The sequence below is a fragment of the Salmo salar genome, chromosome ssa10 (assembly GCF_905237065.1).
Source record: "Salmo salar chromosome ssa10, Ssal_v3.1, whole genome shotgun sequence".
Taxonomy (NCBI): domain Eukaryota; kingdom Metazoa; phylum Chordata; class Actinopteri; order Salmoniformes; family Salmonidae; genus Salmo; species Salmo salar.
The window spans coordinates 37,966,670-37,990,180 of NC_059451.1; the positions used below are offsets into that span (position 1 = coordinate 37,966,670).

The window sequence follows — 23,511 nt, forward strand, 5'->3', positions numbered from 1 at the left end:
TCCCAAACCTTCCATAACAAAGCCATCACCTACAGAGAAATGAGCCTGGAGAAGAGTCCCCTAAGCAAGCTGGTCCTGGGGCTCTGTTCACAAACACAAACAGACCCCACAGAGCCCCAGGACAGCAACACAATTAGACCCAAACAAATCACGAGAAAACAAAAATATAATAACTTCACACATTGGAAAGAATGTACAAAAAAACTGAGCAAACTGGAATGCTAAACCGAGAGTACACAGTGGCATAATACCTGACCACTGACTGACCCAAAATTAAGGAAATCTTGGAGTATGTACAGACTCAGTGAGCATAGCCTTGCTATTGAGAAAGGCCGCCAAAGGCAGACATGGCTCCCAAGAGAAGACAGGCTATGTGCACACTGCCCACAAAATGACGTGGAAACTGAGCTGCACTTCCTAACCTCCTGCCAAATGTATGACCATATTAGAGACACATATTCCCCTCAGATTACACAGACCCACAAAGAATTTGAAAACAAATCCCATTTTGATAAACTCCCATATTTGTTGGGTGAAATACCACAGTGTGCAATCACAGCAGCAACATTTGTGCCCTGTTGCCACAAGAAAAGGGCAACCAGTGAAGAACAAACACCATTGTAAATACAACCTATATTTATTTTCCTTTTTGTACTATTTGCACATCATTACAGCACTGCATATAGACATAATATGACATTTGAAATGTCTTTATTTTGGAACTTTTGTGAGTATAATGTTTACTGTACATTTTCTATTGTTTATTTCACTTTTGTTTATTATCTATTTCACGCAATGTTAACATGTTTCCCATGCCAATAAAGTCCCTTAAATTGAAATTAAGTTGAATTGATTAGAATGATTTTGATCGTGACTCAGAAAGTTAGACGGCTAGGTCTCTGTTCTAGCCTATCTTGGGAGATGTTTTGTTTACCCGTACATATGGCCATGTAGCCAGAACCAACATCTTTAAAACAAGAAGATTTTACATTTGTTATGAAAACTGTAGTCTAACTATGGTATGGTTCTTTTGTTATGAAAACTATGATCTACTGTGGTATGTTTTCTGTTAACGAGGTGGTGGCATTGCCATAGTAAGAAAAGTTGTTTGGACTAGGCTGAATGTGTATTAATCACTTGTTTGGACTCCTGAATGTCCAATGATGTGCAAACCAAACCCTCAAACCGAGCCTTTCAACTGTGTAAACTTGATAGAATTACTTCTCCATTTAATCATTGTGTCATCTGTTTCTCCTAGTCTGAACAACAAACACTCAGTGTCGTGTTGATCTAAGCCTTTCACAGCTGAAACAAGTTTATTTTTATTCAGGGTTGTTGCTTTATCTCAAGATTTGCAATGTGGTCCTACTTACTAGCAACACATTACCCAGTTGGAGTTTTAATCCAGTTAGGCCGGCAGTGAATGATGATGTTGGTGGTGGTAGAGCCTAGCCTAGCTGCCTAGCCTAGCTGCCTAGCCTAGCTGCCTAGCCTAGCTGCCTAGCCTAGCTGCCTAGCCTAGCTGCCTAGCCTAGCTGCCTAGCCTAGCTGCCTAGCCTAGCTGCCTAGCCTAGCTGCCTAGTAGCAACAGAACAGGAGATGGATGTGGTCTTGTGAGAGAGGGTGTTGGTAGTGTAAGTGGAAATGATGAGGGCAGTGGTTAATATGGCTTGTTGTTTATATCAAACCCTATGACTAACACTACTCAATCAACCACCTGTTTTCGCACAGTATTCCCCATAGAATTACTGGAACAGACATTCCCATTCAAGTCAATGTTCTGTGATGGGCGGACCAATTCTATGGTACTGTAATGTTGAGGGAGCACACAAGCTTTTTGCTGCACCTTTTTGGACCTGCTGTAAACTGTGTATGTGACGAATAAAAATGGATTTGATTTGATTTGGTATTCCCTTGGACAGACGCTTGTCCAGCGTGATCTAACTGAATACTTACAACCTTAAGGCGTAACTTAACCCTTGTGTTTCATAGACAGACCTGGATAGTTTTTTCTTCGTGGGACGATTATTTCACTCAGGGAGTATGGATTCAGGTTAATAAAGCAGGAATCCATGTTGGGAGGTTTTGTAGATCTTAGGAACTCATGTGCATTTTAAAACAGCCTGGCTTTTTCATGGTACTCACTTTCAGGTGTTCTTAGACTTCGTGAACAAACACCTTCATCTAGAATTGATGACAACTGCTGTAAATAGTATACCTGTCTTATCAGATGATAATATTGGTCACTGTACTATTCAATCTATACGTTTCATTTATTGAAATACATCACCTCCCAACACTGTGAACTATCATTCAAGCTTCTACAGCATGTCCACCTACTGAAATACAGCATATCTTACAAAGACAATTATCTTATATCTACATGTGTTATTCTTATAGGAAAATAATGGCTGAAAATGTAAAATGTCATTCAGTATGTAAAACTTCACTTTTAATCTGTGAATTATTCACTGTCCTTTGAGAATCAGTCTTCTTTTTAATTTCATAATGTAAAATGACAATGTGGATCATTCAACCTTATAAATGACCTTGCCAGAGGAAATAAAAATGTGACGTACGAAACCCCTATAGTTGACAAAAATCTACCTTGCAGTGAGGAGATATGATGTCTTTGTAAGAGCAGGACCCATGGGCTCTTCTGACTTCCAGAATCTAGAACCCAGAATCTAGAACCCAGAATCTAGAGCTGACTAGATGAGGCTTGCTGCTTTCCTGTCAGGGAACTACTGCTCAAACAAACCTCTCTCAGCCCAGCAATAATATCAAGCACCTCCTCATTTGCTCCCCAACCAACCCACCACACTTCACAGAAACTTCCCAATCCCATCAGCCCTCCATGGACCTCACCAGAGGACACCCCCCTCCCCCGCACACATAAACACACTGTGGTCTAGTCTCCCACAGCCAGATATCAACTTACAGCTTTATCTTCTGTGTTCTTGAAGTCCGTCGACTGGCTGTCTTCTCTTTTTCTTTATGCTTAATTTCCATTTAAGCAGCGGTGCCTACTGAGTTCTCTGCTTCAGCAGGCAGATAGCAGCACCATGAAAGAGCTGGATAGTAACTGGAGTAATAATGAGAGGCCATAGATCTGGTCTCAATTTCATTTAACTCTGCCCGGCAAATGTTAAAGATCTGTCCCCCTTTGTGTTGTTTATTGTTGTGCTCTGCTGTTTTTCAAATACAAGCTTGAACAATCCCTCTGTTTACTTCTGTTTTACAGGAAATGTTGGGTTCAAAACAAGAATTGTTTTAAACCTGGTATTGTGAATGGAGGAAGCTTTGTTTGAGGTTAGGTTATCCTGACATCAGTAAATCAGTTAAACTAAATGACATAAAGTAATTTATCGAGACATATTTTGGCTAGCCCTGCTACTTCTGCCAGCCAGACCATTGAGAAGAGCAAATATGATGCCCTGCATGCTGTCCTGTTTCATCCACCATTGTTTTACTATTCCAATCTCATGAAGTCATGTAGCAGGCCTGTATCTAAAGGGCAAAGAGGAAACAGTCATTGCCAGATTAAAGGACAGCTACTGTGACCTCTGATATGATATAATGATTGCAGACAGACAGACATGTTTTCATGAAGATGACAATGTGTCCACATCGTAAGTAGGAATAACTACTGCCTCATGGTCTATGGCGTGTCCTATGACCCAGGCTGCAACAGAAAGTTCCACAAAATTAAATGTTGTCTTATTGTCTTCCACTTTACAGATTGTAGTTGTTATTTTAAGCTTTATGGTACCTACAGATCTTGGTACTCGTCTATAGATGATCCATAACTGCCGCACAAATGAATATCAGAGTAACCATTGATTACTAAACTAATTTTGTTTTAGTTTGTATTCAATTGTTTTGCAGTGTTTCATTTTGTTCCTTGTTCTCTCATTATCAACGATATACTTAATCTCTCTCTTTCTCTCTACCAATCTAGTGTATGACAAACAGGGATTCTTGCTGAAGCTGGGTGGTAATCTGTAAGTAGTCCCTTAATTCATTATCTTATCCAGTATTGTGCTTTACCCCTTCACATTGCTTTGTGTTTTGGCTACATGACCTTCATGTATGTTTTGGGTAACCTCAACAGTCGTCAAACTCTTAAGACCATCTCACTGGGCAAAACTGATTGGATTTGCAAAAAGTCTTCAATATAAGGATATTTTGTCTATTTTTCACTTAACTACTTGAGTAAAAATCTGAAGGTAACTGGTTTTAAATGTACTTAAGTACAGTGGTGGGAAAAGTACTCAATTGTCATACTTGAATAAAAGTACAAACTAAAAGTAAATGCTATACATAAAATTTCTTATATTAAGCAAATCAAATGGCACAATGTTATTTTTTAGATGTATGTTTACGAACACTCAGACATCATGTACAAATGCAGTATTTGTGTTTAGTGAGTCTGCTAGATCAGAGGCAGTAGGGAGTGTGAGTGTGCAAAGCTGTCATCAAGGCAAATGGTGGCTACTTTGAAGAATCTCAAATATAAAATATATTTTGATTTGTTTAGCACTTTTTTGGTTACTACATGATTCCATATGTTATTTCATAGTTTGGATATCTTCACTATTATTCTGCATTGTAAAAAATAGTAAAAATAAATAAAAACCCTTGAATACTAAAAGTGTTTGTACTCAAAAGTGTAATATTTTACAGTATTACAATGCTATGGTGCTGGGCCCTACCTTTCCTGATCAAGTTCCTCTGGCTGCTCGTCCAATAGCCTCTCTGTTTATTTGACTAAGCCATAGGCTCATCAGGTTATTAATGAGGAGGTTAAAAGCGGCTGTTCAGAGCAGTAATTAATACCAATGTGTGTGGTACTAAAAATGTGAACCAGGCCTTCTGGCTGCTTCCCAAATGGCACCCTATTCCCTTTATACCACTACTGTTGACTAGGGCTCATACGGCTTCGGTCAGAAGTAGTGCACTATAAAGGGAATAGGCTGCCATTTGGAATGTAACCTTTCCCTGTGAGGTGAACTGTTTTCCGTTTTCTTAACGAACGATCTGTCAACAACTGGTGCCCTCACCAACGACCAGCCCCACCTCGACTAGAAACCATTTTACATCGTCAACCCGAGTCATCTCTAAGTCTGAATCATTTTAGGGGCCTCTTGGGGTTATCTTTAGCTTGCTGGAAACGTAGGGATACTGCAACTCCTGGGACACGTCCCAAATGGCACCGTATGTGGTGCACGACTGTTGACCAGGGCTTGTAGGGCTCTGTTCAAAAGTAGTGCACTATATAGGGAATAGGGTGCCATTTTGGATGCAGATATGGTGATATGTGAGGGATTCTTTCCACCAGTATACATTCCACAATCAACAGGTTGTCTCTCCCCCACACACACTGGCCCGTGGATAGATACGTAGATACGTAGTCTGTTGAAAGGTTTTATTTGTGTTTCACTGACTCAACGGAGAGAGGTGAGAGCCTACGTAAAATAAACAAAGCTTCCCTCCCTTTATGGCGAAAGACTTGTTACTTCTGAGTTTTCACCAATTAGCTCTTTCTATTTTTACATGAATTCACTGCAGCTGTTTCAGTGAAAACGGTTTTAGGGTTTAGATTTTTTCGGGGTTGATTTTATTAGGATCGACACCAATGGCAACAGCTAGTCTTACTGGGGTCCGAAACATAACAGAAAAGACATTACAGACAAAATACTTTCCATTTATAACCTTAACATGTAGTATGTGTTTGTGCATCTATCAGTTCCACATACATGTCAGTACATACACACAACAAGTAGGTCACATGGTGGAGAGGCGTTGGGCCATGAGGTGTTGCTTTATTTGTTTTTTGAAACCAGGTTTGCTGTTTACTTGAGCTATATGAGATGGAACGGAGTTCCATGCAATCATGGCTCTGTATAATACTGTATGTTTCCTTGAATTTGTTATGTACCTGGGGACTGTGAAAAGACCCCTGGTGGCATGTCTGGTGGGGTAAGTGTGTGTGTCAGTGCTGTGTGTAAGTTGACTATACAAACAATTTTATAATTTCCAACACATTAATGTTTCTTATAAAAACAAGAAGTGATGCAGTCAGTCTCTCCTCAACTCTTAGCCAAGAGAGACTGGCATGCATAGTATTTATATTAGCCCTCTGATTACAATGAAGAGCAAGATGTGCCGCTCTGTTCTGGGCCAGCTGAAGCTTAATTAACTAGGTCCTTCTTTGCTGCACTTGACCATATGACTGGACAATAATCAAGATTAAGTTGTATCTGGCTCAACTTTTTTAGGGTGGAGGTATCATGCTCTTATGCTTGAGCCCTAAGCTCAGTAGGGAGGCCATCTCTGCAAGTCCTAATCTTTTATTTGATCCTTTTATTTGTTGGCTTTTATTAAATGAAATTAAACTTATAGGAGTTCTGATCTTGTTAACCCAACCTCCACAGTAGAAATTGTATCTTGTACTGTTTTCTTTCAGAGTATGATATATTATGATAGAGTATGATATATTATGATAGAGTATTGTACATTATGATAGAGTATGATATATTATGATAGAGTATGATATATTATGATAGAGTATGATATATTATGATAGAGTATGATATATTATGATAGAGTATTGTACATTATGGTATAGTATGATATATTATGATAGAGTATGATATATTATGATAGAATATGTTATATTATGATAGAGTATGTTATATTATGATAGAGTACTGTACATTATGATAGAGTATGATATATTATCATAGAGTATTGTACATTATGATAGAGTATGATATATTATGATAGTATTGTACATTATGATAGAGTATGATATATTATGATAGTATTGTACATTATGATAGAGTATGATATTGTCACGTCCTGACCAATATTTAGGTATTATTTATGTTATATTTTGGTCAGGACGTGGCAGAGGTATATTTGTTTTGTATTTTGGGGTTTTGTGTGTGGTGTAGTGGGGTGTTAGTTGTTGGTATAGGTTCTAGGTTTGTTTTTCTATGTATAGTTAATTGGGGTTGGACTCCCAATTGAAGGCAGGTGTGTTGAGTTGCCTTTGATTGGGAGTCCTATATAATAGGGTGTGTTTGTCTTTGTGTTTTGTGGGTAGTTGTATTTTGCACTGCGTTATTTATGCCTGTAAAACTGTCACTAGTCTTATTTCGTTTTCTTGTTTTTCCTCCGTGTTCACATTCGTTTAATAAATTAAGATGATGAGCACTAACTCCTCTGCGTATTGGTCCACATTCTCCAACGATGATTTCGCTATATCGTCTAGCGATGAAGAAATCTGTGACAGATATATTATCATATAGTATTGTACATTATGATAGAGTATGATATATTATGATAGAGTATTGTACATTATGATAGAGTATGATATATAGTATGATAGAGTATTGTACATTATGATAGAGTATGATATATAGTATGATAGAGTATGATATATTATGATAGAGTATTGTACATTATGATAGAGTATGTTGTATTATGATAGAATATGATATATTATGGTAGAGTATTGTACATTATGATAGAGTATGATATATTATGATAGAGTATGTTATATTATGATATAGTATGACATATTATGATGGAGTATGTTATATTATGATAGAGTATGATATATTATGAAAGAGTATGATATATTAGGATAGAGTATTGTACATTATGATAGAGTATGATATATTTTGATAGAGTATGATATATTATGATGGAGTATTGTACATTATGATAGAGTATGATATATTTTGATAGAGTATGATATATTATGATAGAGTATGATATATTAGGATAGAGTATTGTACATTATGATAGAGTATGATATATTATGATAGAGTATGTTATATTATGATATAGTATGACATATTATGATGGAGTATGTTATATTATGATAGAGTATGATATATTATGATAGAGTATGATATATTAGGATAGAGTATTGTACATTATGATAGAGTATGATATATTTTGATAGAGTATGATATATTATGATGGAGTATTGTACATTATGATAGAGTATGATATATTTTGATAGAGTATGATATATTATGATAGAGTATGATATATTAGGATAGAGTATTGTACATTATGATAGAGTATGATATATTATGATAGAGTATTGTACATTATGATAGAGTATGATATATTTTGATAGAGTATGATATATTATGATGGAGTATTGTACATTATGATACAGTATGATATATTATGATAGAGTATTGTACATTATGATAGAGTATCATATACACTATCACATTAGCAAGATGGATGAACTGTTATAATACCTTCGTGACAGGTCAATATGAATGATTTGAAGTGTTTCCACATTGCATACCAAAACTACCCGTTGTGCATTAGACCTACAGTTAGTTGTACACAACAATGACAGATTAAAGACATGTTAAGATATTTGTTTACAGTACAGAGCCATCAAATATCCATTAAAATGAATTTTTTGGATTCAAAGGTTCAATGATCTAGTTGTTTGTTCTTAACAGTTCCAGTTATGCAGAATGTTCCTGATTATTTTCTAAGGCTTGTGCAGCTTTTTAGGCTTTTAGAAAGCTTCTGTTCATGCTCACACACCATCTCTTCTCCTCCTCGCGTGACCTTTTCTCTGTCTCTGACCTCTCCTCTTTGCGCGACCTCTTCTCTGTCTCTGACCTCTCCTCCTTGCGTGACCTGTTCTCTGTCTCTGACCTCTCCTCCTTGCGTGACCTCTTCTCTGTCTCTGACCTCTCCTCTTTGCGTGACCTCTTCTCTGTCTCTGACCTCTTCTCTTTGCGTGACCTCTTCTCTGTCTCTGACCTCTCCTCCTTGGGTGATCTCTTCTCTGTCTCTGACCTCTCCTCTTTGCGTGACCTCTTCTCTGTCTCTGACCTCTCCTCTTTGCGTGACCTCTTCTCTGTCTCTGACCTCTCCTCTTTGCGTGACCTCTTCTCTGTCTCTGACCTCTCCTCTTTGTACCACAGACCTTTGGAGCTGATGTACAAGTATGGTAATCTCAGCGAGGGAGTCTGTAAACCTGGCTACGCAGCTGCCAAGATGACCACCATCTATCCAATGTGAGCCAAAGCTTTTTACATTTCTGATATGATGTAATATAATTAAGCGATAAGACCCGAGGGGGTGTGGTATATGTCCAATATAGCATGGATAAGGGCTGTTCTTATGCACAACGCAACGCCATATACCACAAACCCCAGGGGTTTTATTGCTTAATTATATAATTGGAGCAGTAAAAATATGTTTTGTCATGCACTGATATGCCACAGTTTTCAGCCAATCAGCATTCAGGGCTCGAACCACCCAGTTTATAATTTGTTTTATGATACATTTATGATATTATATAGTGTTATTTAGTTTATGATACATTTATGATATTATATAGTGTAATTTGGTTTATGATACATTTATGATATTATATAATTTGGTTTATGATACATCGTTATGATTCAGCATCCCATGATCATTTTCTCTCCCTGTTTTAGTAGTGTGCTACTTCAAGCTTAGTTGAGATGATGATGGCGCTACTTTGACAACGGCCTCATTCACGGTTTTCTTTCACTCTCTCTGACCACAGCTTTCCCTCTCATGACTCCATTCAGTTGTACTTTCTAATCCTCAGTGCCCTACTGTATTGTATATGCAACTTCATTGAGTCTCGACATCTTCACAATAAACCCACAGATTATCGTCGGCTCCATCTCAGATCCTACAGAAAGCCCCTCTCACATTGTGAGCATGAGTCGCTTCCTCCGTCCAGAAAAAAAACATAGGAAGCATAGAACTGCTGCTTTGTCTGCTGGCAGACCACTGGCCCATTGTCCGGCTGACCCCGGCTAGAGAGAGACAGCCATGGAGAGTCATAGGTGACCTGACCCCAGACGATTGGTTAGAATGACTCAGATGGTCCTCCCATTTGACAGTTTAGGGGTCAAGGGTCAGGGAACCCTCAGTGAAGATGTTGACCTTCCTGTGACTTCTGCCTCTTTGGATCTTTCTCAATCTTTCCTTGATTACTTGTGTCCTCTCTATTTGCAACCTTATCAAAAAATATTGGTGGAGAAGATCTGAAGGGGAGGGGCCTTGGATGTTCTCTTCAAATGTGTTTTGAGGAGGCGAGGAGACAGGGCACGAGGAATTAAGGAAAGACAAATTGAGATATACCCTCTGCCTGGTGAAAGGTCACTGATTTCCTTCCATCCACAGCACTGTGGAAACACATGTTCTTCCTGGTCATCCATTACAAATGTCAGACAGTTCTATTTTACACATTATATATTAAAGATGTCAGATGTTTCATGAAGTTACCACTAATGTGAACTTTATTTGGTAGTTTTAATATTGGTTATTATTAAAAGGATAGTGTAATTCACAATGAACGATACATACACAAATGTCTTGTCGAAGCCTGCAATTAACGATCATGATGTGTAGTGAATGTTGACCCTGACTTTTTAATGACAAGAGAAGACTATGGTCACTGAGCGATCCCGATCCAGTTCCCATTTGTGCTCTTGTCTATCCAGGCATTTCTCCTTCTTACACAATGTACTTTACTTTTGTACTTTACTCATGGACACTAGTCCTGTCATGTGGAAATCTCCCTGAGCTGAGTTCAGAGTGGCGTGAGAGATGGAAGATCCCATTTCCCTTTCTCAATTATTTAGCACTAGATAAGGCTCCACACCATGAAAATACCTTCACCTGTGTATGGTGTTTTCTTAGGGCCTCTCTCTCGCTCTCTCTCTCTCTCTCTAACCACCCCATCTCTCTGTCTTTCTCTCTCTCTCTCTAACCACCCCATCTCTCTGTCTTTCTCTCTCTCTCTCTAACCACCCCCATCTCTCTGTCTTTCTCTCTCTCTCTAACCACCCCATCTCTCTGTCTTTCTCTTTCTCTCTCTCTCTAACCACCCCATCTCTCTGTCGCTCTCTCTCTCTCTCTCTCTAACCACCCCATCTCTCGCTCTCTCTCTCTCTCTCTCTAACCACCCCATCTCTCTGTCTTTCTCTTTCTCGCTCTCTCTCTCTCTCTCTAACCACCCCCCATCTCTCTGTCTTTCTCTTTCTCGCTCTCTCTCTAACCACCCCCATCTCTCTGTCTTTCTCTTTCTCGCTCTCTCTCTCTCTAACCACCCCCATCTCTCTGTCTTTCTCTTTCTCGTCTCTCTCTCTAACCACCCCCATCTCTCTGTCTTTCTCTTTCTCGCTCTCTCTCTAACCACCCCCATCTCTCTGTCTTTCTCTTTCTCGCTCTCTCTCTCTCTCTAACCATCCCCATCTCTCTGTCTTTCTCTTTCTCGCTCTCTCTCTAACCACCCCCATCTCTCTGTCTTTCTCTTTCTCGCTCTCTCTCTAACCACCCCCATCTCTCTGTCTTTCTCGCTCTCTCTCTAACCATCCCCATCTCTCTGTCTTTCTCTTTCGCTCTCTCTCTCTAACCACCCCCATCTCTCTATCTCTCTCGCTCTCTCTCTAACCACCCCATCTCTCTGTCTTTCTCTTTCTCGCTCTCTCTCTAACCACCCCATCTCTCTGTCTTTCTCTTTCTCGCTCTCTCTCTAACCACCCCCATCTCTCTGTCTTTCTCTTTCTCGCTCTCTCTCTAACCACCCCATCTCTCTGTCTTTCTCTTTCTCGCTCTCTCTCTAACCACCCCCATCTCTCTGTCTTTCTCTTTCTCGCTCTCTCTCTAACCACCCCCATCTCTCTATCTCTCGCTCTCTCTCTCTAACCACCCCCATCTCTCTGTCTTTCTCTTTCTCGCTCTCTCTCTAACCACCCCCATCTCTCTGTCTTTCTCTTTCTCGCTCTCTCTCTAACCACCCCCATCTCTCTATCTCTCGCTCTCTCTCTCTAACCACCCCATCTCTCTGTCTTTCTCTTTCTCGCTCTCTCTCTAACCACCCCATCTCTCTGTCTTTCTCGCTCTCTCTAACCACCCCCATCTCTGTCTTTCTCGCTCTCTCTAACCACCCCCATCTCTATGTCTCTCTCTTTCTCTTTCTCGCTCTCTCACTAACCACCCCCATCTCTCTATCTCTCGCTCTCTCTCTCTAACCACCCCATCTCTCTGTCTTTCTCGCTCTCTCTAACCACCGCCATCTCTCTGTCTTTCTCGCTCTCTCTAACCACCGCCATCTCTATGTCTCTCTCTTTCTCTTTCTCGCTCTCTCTCTAACCACCCCATCTCTATGTCTCTCTCTTTCTCTTTCTCGCTCTCTCTCTAACCACCCCATCTCTATGTCTCTCTCTTTCTCTTTCTCGCCTCTCTCTAACCACCCCATCTCTATGTCTCTCTCTTTCTCTTTCTCGCTCTCTCTCTAACCACCCCCATCTCTATGTCTCTCTCTTTCTCTTTCTCGCTCTCTCTCTAACCACCCCATCTCTATGTCTCTCTCTTTCTCTTTCTCGCTCTCTCTCTAACCACCCCATCTCTATGTCTCTCTCTTTCTCTTTCTCGCTCTCTCTCTAACCACCCCATCTCTATGTCTCTCTCTTTCTCTTTCTCGCTCTCTCTAACCACCCCATCTCTATGTCTCTCTCTTTCTCTTTCTCGCTCTCTCTCTAACCACCCCCATCTCTATGTCTCTCTCTTTCTCTTTCTCGCTCTCTCTCTAACCACCCCATCTCTATGTCTCTCTCTTTCTTTCTTTTTCACTATTTTAAGTAAGAGCCCCAGGATGCATCAGGCAGTCCGACGGGAGTTGGTATTTTTTTTTGGTCTGTTGTGCTGTGCGGTCGTCCCAGTGCGTGAGAGTGATGGGCCCCATCCACTTATCTGGTCTCGTTTAGCACCCTTAGACACGCAACTCCCACAATACACAGAGAGAGAGAGAGATTTGAGAGAGAGAAAGACCTTAAACTGACCGATATTCTACGTTGTTTTCTTCTTCTTTTCCTTCTTCTTATTTTTCTCCTTTCTTCTACTTCTTTTTATTCTTTATTCTTTTTCTTCTTGTTCTTCTTTCTCTTTCCTTCTTTTCCTTTCTCCTTCATTCTTCTTGTTATCCTTCTTCTTTCCTCTTTCTTCTTCCTCCTTCTCCTTTCTTCTTCTTCTTCTTCTTCTTCTTCTTCTTCCTCTTTCTTCCTCCTTCTTCTTCTTCAGCGGTATCGCAGCACCAAGTCTTGGACCAAAAGGCTCCTTAACAGCTTCTATCTCCAAGCCATAAGACTGCTGAACAATTAGTAAAATGGCCACCGGAGTATTTACATAGTCACTTCACCCCTAGTTACATGTATAAATTACCTTGACTAACCTGTACCCCCATCAAATATAGCCTAATTATTGATATTTTGTTGTGTTACTTTTTTAAAATAATTTCTTACTTTAGTTTATTTGGTAAATATTTTCTTAACTCTTTCTTGACCTGCACTGTTGGTTAAGGGCTTGTAAGTAAGCATTTCACGGTAAAGTCTACACTTGTTGTATTCGGCGCATGTGACAAATAAAGTTTGATTTGATTCTTCTCCTTTCTTCTTCTTCTTCTTTCTGCTTCTTCTTTCTCCTTTCTTCTTCTCTCTAAGAGACAAATTAGCAGCAGGTGAGAGGAGGATTGTCGGTATGCGACTGAGGGCCCCAAAGGAAATGGGCTCTCATTCATAAGGCCTGCCCTGCACAGCAAAGCATTGCTTAATTGTTAAGCTGCAGACATTCCAGCATTCTCTGATTAGCCATTTGTTATCTCCCGCCAGATCACAGCTAATTTGCTGTTCATTATGTGATATTACACATGAACAAAAAAAACAGCAGCTGCCAAGACTGAAGGGGTTGTCTGGGTTAAAGAAACACTTTCTCTGTTCTGGGTGAGGTTTGAGGTTTCTCCATCATCTCATTTCTGGGTGAGGTTTCTTCCACCATCTACAGGTTTTTTTTGTTTTGTTGAGAGGGAACTTACATTGTGATATTACTGTATTCAGAATATTTACTAGTCTGGTAGACAAGAAACAACATTATCTTCAAGTTGTCTTTGTCAAAACTCAAAAGCTGAATCTATTATATAAATGGAATGAAGTCTAACCTTTGTCAGTGGAGCAAATCATGGCTGCTTGAGTTAACGTTAATTACTCATGATTTGTTTTGGCTAATTCTTCATTCTGCGTTTCTTGATTGATTTGGAGAAAAGGTCCCATGTGACCGCTTTCGTTTTCCTTTAGTGTTCTGAAAGTCTTAGCATGATGCCTCAGAGCAACATGCAAATAGCGATATATTCAAGAATGTTGGCCTTGTCAGAACCTCTGAGCGGGTTACACACACACACACACACACACACACACACACACACACACACACACACACACACACACACACACACACACACACACATACACAAGTAGCTCTCTGGCAGGGAGACAGACATGATTTGATCTGAGTACAATGTCTAGAGCCAGAGTTCTGTAGAGCTTGTCCTGGGCTAATTGGTCCCTCTGACCAGCATTCTTTTTTCTTGGTGGGGTCTTTCTCTCCTGCGATAGTGTTATCTCATATATACCTTAAAGTATGTCCTTTTCATTCTAAGGATGTGAGGATGAGGCCTTATGGAAAATGTCAGTCTGAAACTTGTGGTGACACAACAACCAGGGTCATGTTCATTAGGCACCTTACGTAAGAAAACAAGGATGGACTATCTGGACTTAAGGAAGGCTAATTTTGATTATCTGTTGCACAGCGTTGTAAAATGTTTGCCATTGTGTGCCCAAATGAAGAGGACCCAGGTTCCCAGTCAGTCAGAGGCCCAGTCTGAGGCTTGATGTCTCAAAGTGGAGACAGATGTGAGCACTAAATAGACCAGAACATACTAAATGTTTGTTGAAACACTAAACCAACAAAAAATGAGTTAGCCTAACTATGTAATTTTCATTTTACATGCAATGTTGAACATGCCCCCTCAAACTCTATCGGACTTCAGATGTACTGGGTGAAACGGCATGCGGTCAACTACCTGCATCACGTTCAACTACCTGCATTACGGTCAACTACCTGCATTACGGTCAACTACCTGCATTACGGTCAACTACCTGCATCACGGTCAACTACCTGCATTACGGTCAACACAGTACCTGCATTACGGTCAACTACCTGCATTACGGTCAACTACCTGCATCACGGTCAACTACCTGCATCACGGTCAACTACCTGCATCACAGTCAACTACCTGCATTACGGTCAACTACCTGCATCACGGTCAACTACCTGCATCACAGTCAACTACCTGCATCACGGTCAACTACCTGCATCACGGTCAACTACCTGCATCACGGTCAACTACCTGCATCACGGTCAACTACCTGCATCACGGTCAACTACCTGCATCACGGTCAACTACCTGCATCACGGTCAACTACCTGCATCACGGTCAACTACCTGCATCACGGTCAAATACCTGCATCACAGTCAACTACCTGCATCACGGTCAACTACCTGCATCACGGTCACAGTCAACTACCTGCATCACGGTCAACTACCTGCATCACAGTCAACTACCTGCATCACGGTCAACTACCTGCATCACGGTCAACTACCTGCATCACGGTCAACTACCTGCCACACGTTCAACCACCTGCATTACGGTCAACACAGTACCTGCATTACGGTCAACTACCTGCATTACGGTCAACTACCTGCATCACGGTCAACTACCTGCATCACGTTCAACCACCTGCATTACGGTCAACACAGTACCTGCATTACGGTCAACTACCTGCATTACGGTCAACTACCTGCATCACGGTCAACTACCTGCATCACGTTCAACTACCTGCCACACGTTCAACCACCTGCATTACGGTCAACACAGTACCTGCATTACGATCAACTACCTGCATCACAGTCAACTACCTGCATCACGGTCAACTACCTGTCACACGTTCAACCACCTGCATTACGGTCAACACAGTACCTGCATTACGGTCAACTACCTGCATTACGGTCAACTACCTGCATCACGGTCAACTACCTGCATCACGTTCAACTACCTGCATTACGGTCAACTACCTGCATTACGGTCAACTACCTGCATCACGGTCAACTACCTGCATCACGTTCAACTACCTGCATCATGGTCAACTACCTGCATCACGGTCAACTACCTGCCACACGTTCAACCACCTGCATTACGGTCAACACAGTACCTGCATTACGGTCAACTACCTGCATTACGGTCAACTACCTGCATTACGGTCAACTACCTGCATCACGGTCAACTACCTGCATCACGTTCAACTACCTGCATTGCGGACAACTACCTGCATTACGGTCAACTACCTGCATCACGGTCAACTACCTGCATTACGGTCAACTACCTGCAATACGGTCAACTACCTGCATCATGGTCAACTACTTACATCACAGTCAACTCAACTACCTGCATTACGATCAACTACCTGCATCACAGTCAACTACCTGCATCACGGTCAACTACCTGCCACACGTTCAACCACCTGCATTACGGTCAACACAGTACCTGCATTACGGTCAACTACCTGCATTACGGTCAACTACCTGCATTACGGTCAACAACCTGCATCACGTTCAACTACCTGCATCACGGTCAACTACCTGCATCATGGTCAACACAGTACCTGCATCACGGTCAACTACCTGCATCATGGTCAACACAGTACCTGCATCACGGTCAACTACCTGCATCACAATCAACATAGTACCTGCATCACGGTCAACTACCTGCATCACGATCAACATAGTACCTGCATTATGGTCAATTACCTGCAATGAAGGGTCAAACTGCTCAATGTCAAAAGTGTCTGATTTCATTGTAGAATGGAATCACTGTTTGTGTTTACAGTTATAGTATGATTAGACCTTGGAGTGCTCTCTCAAGATGATGTGGCTAGTCATTCACACTGTTAGTTAAACCATGGTAGGGATGATGGGGCGGCACGTAGCCTAGTGGTTAGAGCGTTGGGCCAATAACCGAGAGGTTGCTGGATCAAATCCCCGAGCTGACAGGGTAAAAAAACTGTCGTTCTGCCCCTGAACAAGGGTTCCCAGGTAGGCCGTCATTGTAAATAATAATTTGTTCTTAACTGACTTGCCTAGTTAAATAAATGCAAAAAAAATTTAAACATGATGCTAAAGATGCATGATACTAACTTTTATTTATTTAACTAGGCAAGTCAGTTAAGAACAAATTATTATTTACAATGACGTACAACAGAATATCCCTATTGACCACTATTTAACCCATTGTAGTTATTATAGTGTTCCTGAGTGTTCACTCACCTTAGGTCATGATTCTTTTTTTCCTCTCATGGTTCAACTGTAACAGTACGTCACACATCTCTCCTCTCTGCTCTGGGTGCTGATAAAGAGGGAGACAGCCAGTGGATTACATGAAACTCAACTCCTGTAATCCTGTAAAGCATGCTGCCTCACATTAATCAGAGCATCTCCTGCCTTACCTCCACGTGGGGGCTGTGTGTCTGTCTGTGTCTGTCTGTCCGTGTCTGTCTGTCTGTCTGTCCGTGTGTGCCTGTCTGTCTGGCTGCTCTTATTTATGGCCTATTAATTCTCACTAGCTGCAGGTAGCCTAGTGGTTAGAGCATTGGGTCAGTAACCAAAAGGTTGCTAGATTGAATCCCTGAGCTGACAAGGTAAAAATCTCTTGTTCTGCCCCTGAACAAGCCAGTTAGATCGTCATTGTAAAGAATATTTTTTTCTTAATAACTCACTTGCCTAGTTAAATCAAGGTTAAAAACTAGTCTCACTCTCACTTTTTATAAATTGTGCTCTCTCCGTTTATCTCCAGGTTCGCTAAACCAGCCCCCATGTTCCTCGATCCAAACTTTAGACGATTCTCCAAGATCAGCAACTTTTCCCCACCTTTTGGAATGAAAACGCAAGGTATGGACCTCCGTTTTTTATCTGTTTATTTCATCCACTGACATCCATGTCTTTGTTCATAGTTGGTCAGATCATAGTTGGATGACCATGAAGAATGGGGAGCTCCTGGTAGAGGACACTGTTGACTCGAGAAAGCCGAGTAGCTCACCTTCAGGGAGGAGGATGTAGCAATGGGCTCTGGGTCAGTGCTAAGACGAGGGAGAGAACAAATAATGGCCTTATCGAGAAGAACATCACTGCTGCTCCAAGTTATGCAGGGATCAGGCCTCTATGCAGGGATCAGGCATCTATGCAGGGATCAGGCCTCTATGCAGGGATCAGGCCGCTATGCAGGGATCAGGCCTCTATGCAGGGATCAGGCATCTATGCAGGGATCAGGCCTCTATGCAGGGATCAGGCTGCTATGCAGGGATCAGGCTGCTATGCAGGGATCAGGCCTCTATGCAGGGATCAGGCTGCTATGCAGGGATCAGGCCTCTATGCAGGGATCAGGCTGCTATGCAGGGATCAGGCCTCTATGCAGGGATCAGGCCGCTATGCAGGGATCAGGCTGCTATGCAGGGATCAGGCTGCTATGCAGGGATCAGGCTGCTATGCAGGGATCAGGCCTCTATGCAGGGATCAGGCCGCTATGCAGGGATCAGGCCTCTATGCAGGGATCAGGCCGCTATGCAGGGATCAGGCTGCTATGCAGGGATCAGGCCTCTATGCAGGGATCAGGCTGCTATGCAGGGATCAGGCTGCTATGCAGGGATCAGGCCTCTATGCAGGGATCAGGCTGCTATGCAGGGATCAGGCCTCTATGGAGGGATCAGGCTGCTATGCAGGGATCAGGCTGCTATGCAGGGATCAGGCTGCTATGCAGGGATCAGGCTGCTATGCAGGGATCAGGCCTCTATGCAGGGATCAGGCCGTATGTGGGATCAGGCCTCTATGCAGGGATCAGGCCGCTATGCAGGGATCAGGCTGCTATGCAGGGATCAGGCCTCTGTGCAGGGATCAGGCTGCTATGCAGGGATCAGGCCTCTATGCAGGGATCAGGCTGCTATGCAGGGATCAGGCCTCTGTGCAGGGATCAGGCTGCTATGCAGGGATCAGGCCTCTATGCAGGGATCAGGCTGCTATGCAGGGATCAGGCTGCTATGCAGGGATCAGGCCTCTATGGGGATCAGGCTGCTATGCAGGGATCAGGCCTCTATGCAGGGATCAGGCCTCTATGCAGGGATCAGGCTGCTATGCAGGGACCAGGCCTCTATGCAGGGATCAGGCCTCTATGCAGGGATCAGGCCTCTGTGCAGGGATCAGGCTGCTATGCAGGGACCAGGCCTCTATGCAGGGATCAGGCTGCTATGCAGGGATCTGGCTGCTATGTAGGAATCTGGCTTCTATGCAGGGATCAGGCTGCTATGCAGGGATCAGGCCGCTATGCTGGGATCAGGCCTCTATGCAGGGATCAGGCCGCTATGCAGGGATCAGGCTGCTATGCAGGGATCAGGCCTCTATGCAGGGATCAGGCTGCTATGCAGGGATCAGGCCTCTATGCAGGGATCAGGCTGCTATGCAGGGATCAGGCCTCTGTGCAGGGATCAGGCTGCTATGCAGGGATCAGGCCTCTATGCAGGGATCAGGCTGCTATGCAGGGATCAGGCTGCTATGCAGGGATCAGGCCTCTATGCAGGGATCAGGCTGCTATGCAGGGATCAGGCCTCTATGCAGGGATCAGGCCTCTATGCAGGGATCAGGCTGCTATGCAGGGACCAGGCCTCTATGCAGGGATCAGGCCTCTATGCAGGGATCAGGCCTCTGTGCAGGGATCAGGCTGCTATGCAGGGACCAGGCCTCTATGCAGGGATCAGGCTGCTATGCAGGGATCTGGCTGCTATGTAGGAATCTGGCTTCTATGCAGGGATCAGGCTGCTATGCAGGGATCAGGCTATCACAGCAAAGCATCAACCTGCCCCATCTTCCTGCCCCTCGCTTATCCGTTCTAAAACAATGAGATCACCCATTTAATTAAAGCGTTTAATCTCATCGAAGTTTTACATAAATATTTTGGGTTCAATATTAATATAATGGAATCTGTTTTAATATAAATCTGGCTAAATGTAGTGATGATAACGAGCGTGTCAGTGCTCTAAATATCTCTGGAAAGGTATCAGGAGATGGCTGTGTAGTCTAGCTCATAATGTTGCGTGTGCAGAACATGTTAAGATCATGTCTTGATGTTCATGGTTCTCGGTATCAGAGGAAGGGTGTTAGCTAGCTAGCATTCTCATAGAAATCTGTGACTCTGAGAACTGTGTCCATCAATGTCCTGCCCTTTGGCAGTAACATTGAGAAGCACCAACACAGCACCACTGTCTGACCGTCACATCCTTCTGCCTACCAGTCACAGGCCCTGATTACCACACCCAGTCCCAGGCTTTTGATCCTCTCACCACAAGTATCCCACCCAAACACATGTTAATGGTGGAATGAGTAGCTACAGTATGTAGCCTTGTCTTCAACACAGCATCAGCTAATCAGTTTTATTTCATTTAACCTTTATTTATACTGGTTATTAACTGGTTATTGTCATTTAAATGTGTTAATCAGCAATAATCAGTGAGGTATTTGTGGCCTGATGTGAACCAGGAAGCCCAACCAACACAGACTCTCTTCTCCCATCCAACTAACACATCCTGGGCGTTTTCTGTTCTGAGGCTCAGTAGTAGGGTTCCCGAGTGGCGCAGCGGTCTAAGGCACTGCATCTCAGTGTGAAAGGCGTCACTACAGACCCTAGTTCGATTCCAAGCTGTATCACAACCGGCCATGATTGGGAGTCCCATAGGGCGGCACACAATTGCCCCATCGTCGTCCGGGGTAGGCCGTCATTGTAAATAAGAATTTGTTCTTAACTGACTTACCTAGTTAAATAGGTGGTCTCCATTTTTGCCTGAACATAGTTTATTAAGGTCATACGTAAGCCCTTCTTTTGATGTTGATCGGTTGGTAGATCTGGTTGGAGTCCTTCATTGTCAGAGATTTGTTTTGTTCAGGGATGTGCCTAGCCTAGGTCCCCCTCCCTTCCAGATGGTGCTATGGTAGCTTAGCCCTCTCATCTGATATCAGCTGTGAGGTTTGGCTGGAAGGAGAGACAATCTTTTCAACTGATTCCCATCCAGCCTGATTGATCTAGTCTGTTTGAATCTCGGATATCACCGCAGTAGTCAACATTTCAACTGCTTCCCAAATGGCACCCTATTCCCTATATAGTGCACTACTCAAAAGCAGTGCACTATATAGGGAAAAGGTTGCGATTTGAGACACAGCCCTATCTCTCCAGTGTTAGTCACACTACAGATATCCAATAAATTTTGGACGAAGATGTAACTGTCTTCACATCAATGCTGTTGACTGCTTCTGAGCGACCCTTAATTATTCTATAGTAGATTGTGTCACGGAAATGTGTTATTCGTTTAAATCATGTGTCAAATAGGGACTCCGTTTTTATGGACTGAATCCATAAAAGTTAAAAAATGACTCATGACAAATGAAAAGGTCTGATTCCATAACTCTGTTATTCTATAAATTCCATTATTCCATTATTTCAGACTAAAATGTCATCCTTGGGTCATGTGGGAGTACGATTCCATCTTATGATCTCCATTGTATCTGAGAAACAGTATCTAATGGCAATTTAATGCCCTGGCAATTTAGTTGAATGTCAATAATCATGAATAGCACGCAACTGCTAGGCTATACAGTCAAATCGTGTGGACTTTCGTCTTGTGATAAATGGTCCAGTGTTTCAGAGCTTACATCTGTTTTCCCAATTAGTTTAATCCTGATCCCCTGAATTATAGGGCACGTGTATTTACCCTCATCAATTGCATAGAAAACATCCAGATTGAAGTTATTCTTTACTCTACACTTTTTTTTTCTTCCTAGAATAACAGGCTAGATAAATAGCCAGTTATAGAGTGTTGTGTTGAAAGAATCAGCGCATCTAAGATTCCAGAGGTGTCGTGATGTAACCTCATTCCCTGAGGTCCAAGGATTGTTGCCCGCATCAGCCTGGAGAATGTGCTTGTTTAAAAATGCCGTTCCTCTAACCGGGTATTTCTTCGTGCCCTATCGTTTTTCCTCTCAGTGTCTTAAGCTGTATACAGAATTTTTGTGTCCTAAATTGCACCCTTTTCCCTATATAGTGCATTACTTTTGACCCATAGGGCTCTGGACAAAAGTACTGCGCTGTATAGGGAATAGGGTGCCATTTGGGACTCAGCGCTTCTCTGCTCCGACCCAGGAGGTTGGAGCATGCTCTGTATGAGGCCCTGCTCTTACCTCTCTGTCCTGGACTGCCTGCTTGGCCACCCAGATATCTCTGATGGTTGTATAACATGAAGAAGTGTTCTGTTCTGTTCACCTCTCCTCCCCTCTGTCAGCCCACCCAGCCTCTCCTCTGGCTTCATTCCCTGGTTCATTTATCAAAGTGACAAAGTCCACCAGGTTTACAACACTACCTTGGTCTCTCTGCTGAGGTGATGATGCAGGGTGGAATTTATGTGTCGAGAGCCTCTTTTTTACAGGACTTTCATCTTCTACTCAGATGCTGTGTTTTTCTCCTTTTCTCTCCTCAGAAAAGATCATAGATAATATTCTGACAGCAACAAAGAGCTATGGTCTGGGAGATGAGCTGGACAGGTATGTCACACCTCAAGCACCATAACAGGTCTATTACAACAACAGGGATGACTAGGGGAGTTTAAAAGGGGTTATGCCAGGACATTCAGAAAACTCTGGAGCTGTCTCAGAAAAGCTATTGTCTGGTCCCAGATCTGTTTGTGCTGTCTTGCCAACTCCTATGGTCATTGGCATGCCTTAAACAACCATTGGATATGAGTTGGCTAGAAAGCACAAACAGATCCGGGACCAGGCTAGAAATATGTTTTTTCAATCCAGGATACTTTGCTGAGTAATTGTACTTCCAACATAAAGATTAATGAGTTATAATCACACAGGCAGCAGGCAGCCGTTTTGGTAGTTTTATAATTTCACTTCTGGCCAGCATTCTGTCTTTTTAGGTCTTGGTTCTTTCCACATCCACTAGAATCTGCAGACCTGATTTCATCAACTAAGGATATTGAGAATGTGTTTATTTTTCCACATGGAATGTAGAACTCAGACTAAACATAGGTCACATTCTCTAAAATGTAAGGCCCAATAGGGATAGCTCAACTACATATCATATCAGAATCAAATGAATCACTATGCAGTACTTGACATGTTCTCACTTCACAAACCTCATAGAACTTGTGTTTCTGCTGTTTTTTTCCTGCTCTTCTAGTCAGAGTTGTAAGAAGTGCATCATCATGGGAAATGGTGGTATTCTGGCCAACAAGTCTATGGGTGTGAAGATTGACGAGTACGATGTGATTGCAAGGTCAGTTAAGGGACATTAACACTAGGATTATTAAATAATCTTTCCTAGATTCCTTCCATCCTCTCTCCTCACCTCCTTCTCAAAAGCTCTAGAAGAGAACATCCAAAGTTCCTTCCCTCCGATATGTTTTGAGAAGGAGGCAAAGAGAGAGGATGCGAGGAATTGAGGAAAGACAAATTGAGAAAGAGCTCAGATTCTGTGATTGTGAGAACCCT

At 42.4% G+C, this 23,511-nt stretch overlaps 1 protein-coding gene across 6 annotated transcripts in view; it reads left to right on the forward strand.

Annotated features, from left to right (window-relative positions):
* The window catches only part of LOC106560340 (CMP-N-acetylneuraminate-beta-1,4-galactoside alpha-2,3-sialyltransferase), an 86,042-nt gene that overhangs the window by 24,279 nt on the left and 38,252 nt on the right, over positions 1-23,511 (forward strand). For 3 of the 6 annotated variants that reach the window (XM_014123173.2, XM_014123174.2, XM_045687743.1), the window contains exons 3-7: positions 3,962-4,004; positions 8,976-9,068; positions 17,777-17,871; positions 22,494-22,557; positions 23,201-23,296. In XM_014123173.2, coding sequence (XP_013978648.2) covers positions 3,962-4,004; positions 8,976-9,068; positions 17,777-17,871; positions 22,494-22,557; positions 23,201-23,296 — 391 coding nt within the window. Of the gene's footprint in view, positions 1-1,580; positions 3,633-3,961; positions 4,005-8,975; positions 9,069-17,776; positions 17,872-22,493; positions 22,558-23,200; positions 23,297-23,511 lie in introns of those variants that run through there. The other 3 variants (XM_045687742.1, XM_014123175.2, XM_045687741.1) reach the window with 2 other exon arrangements.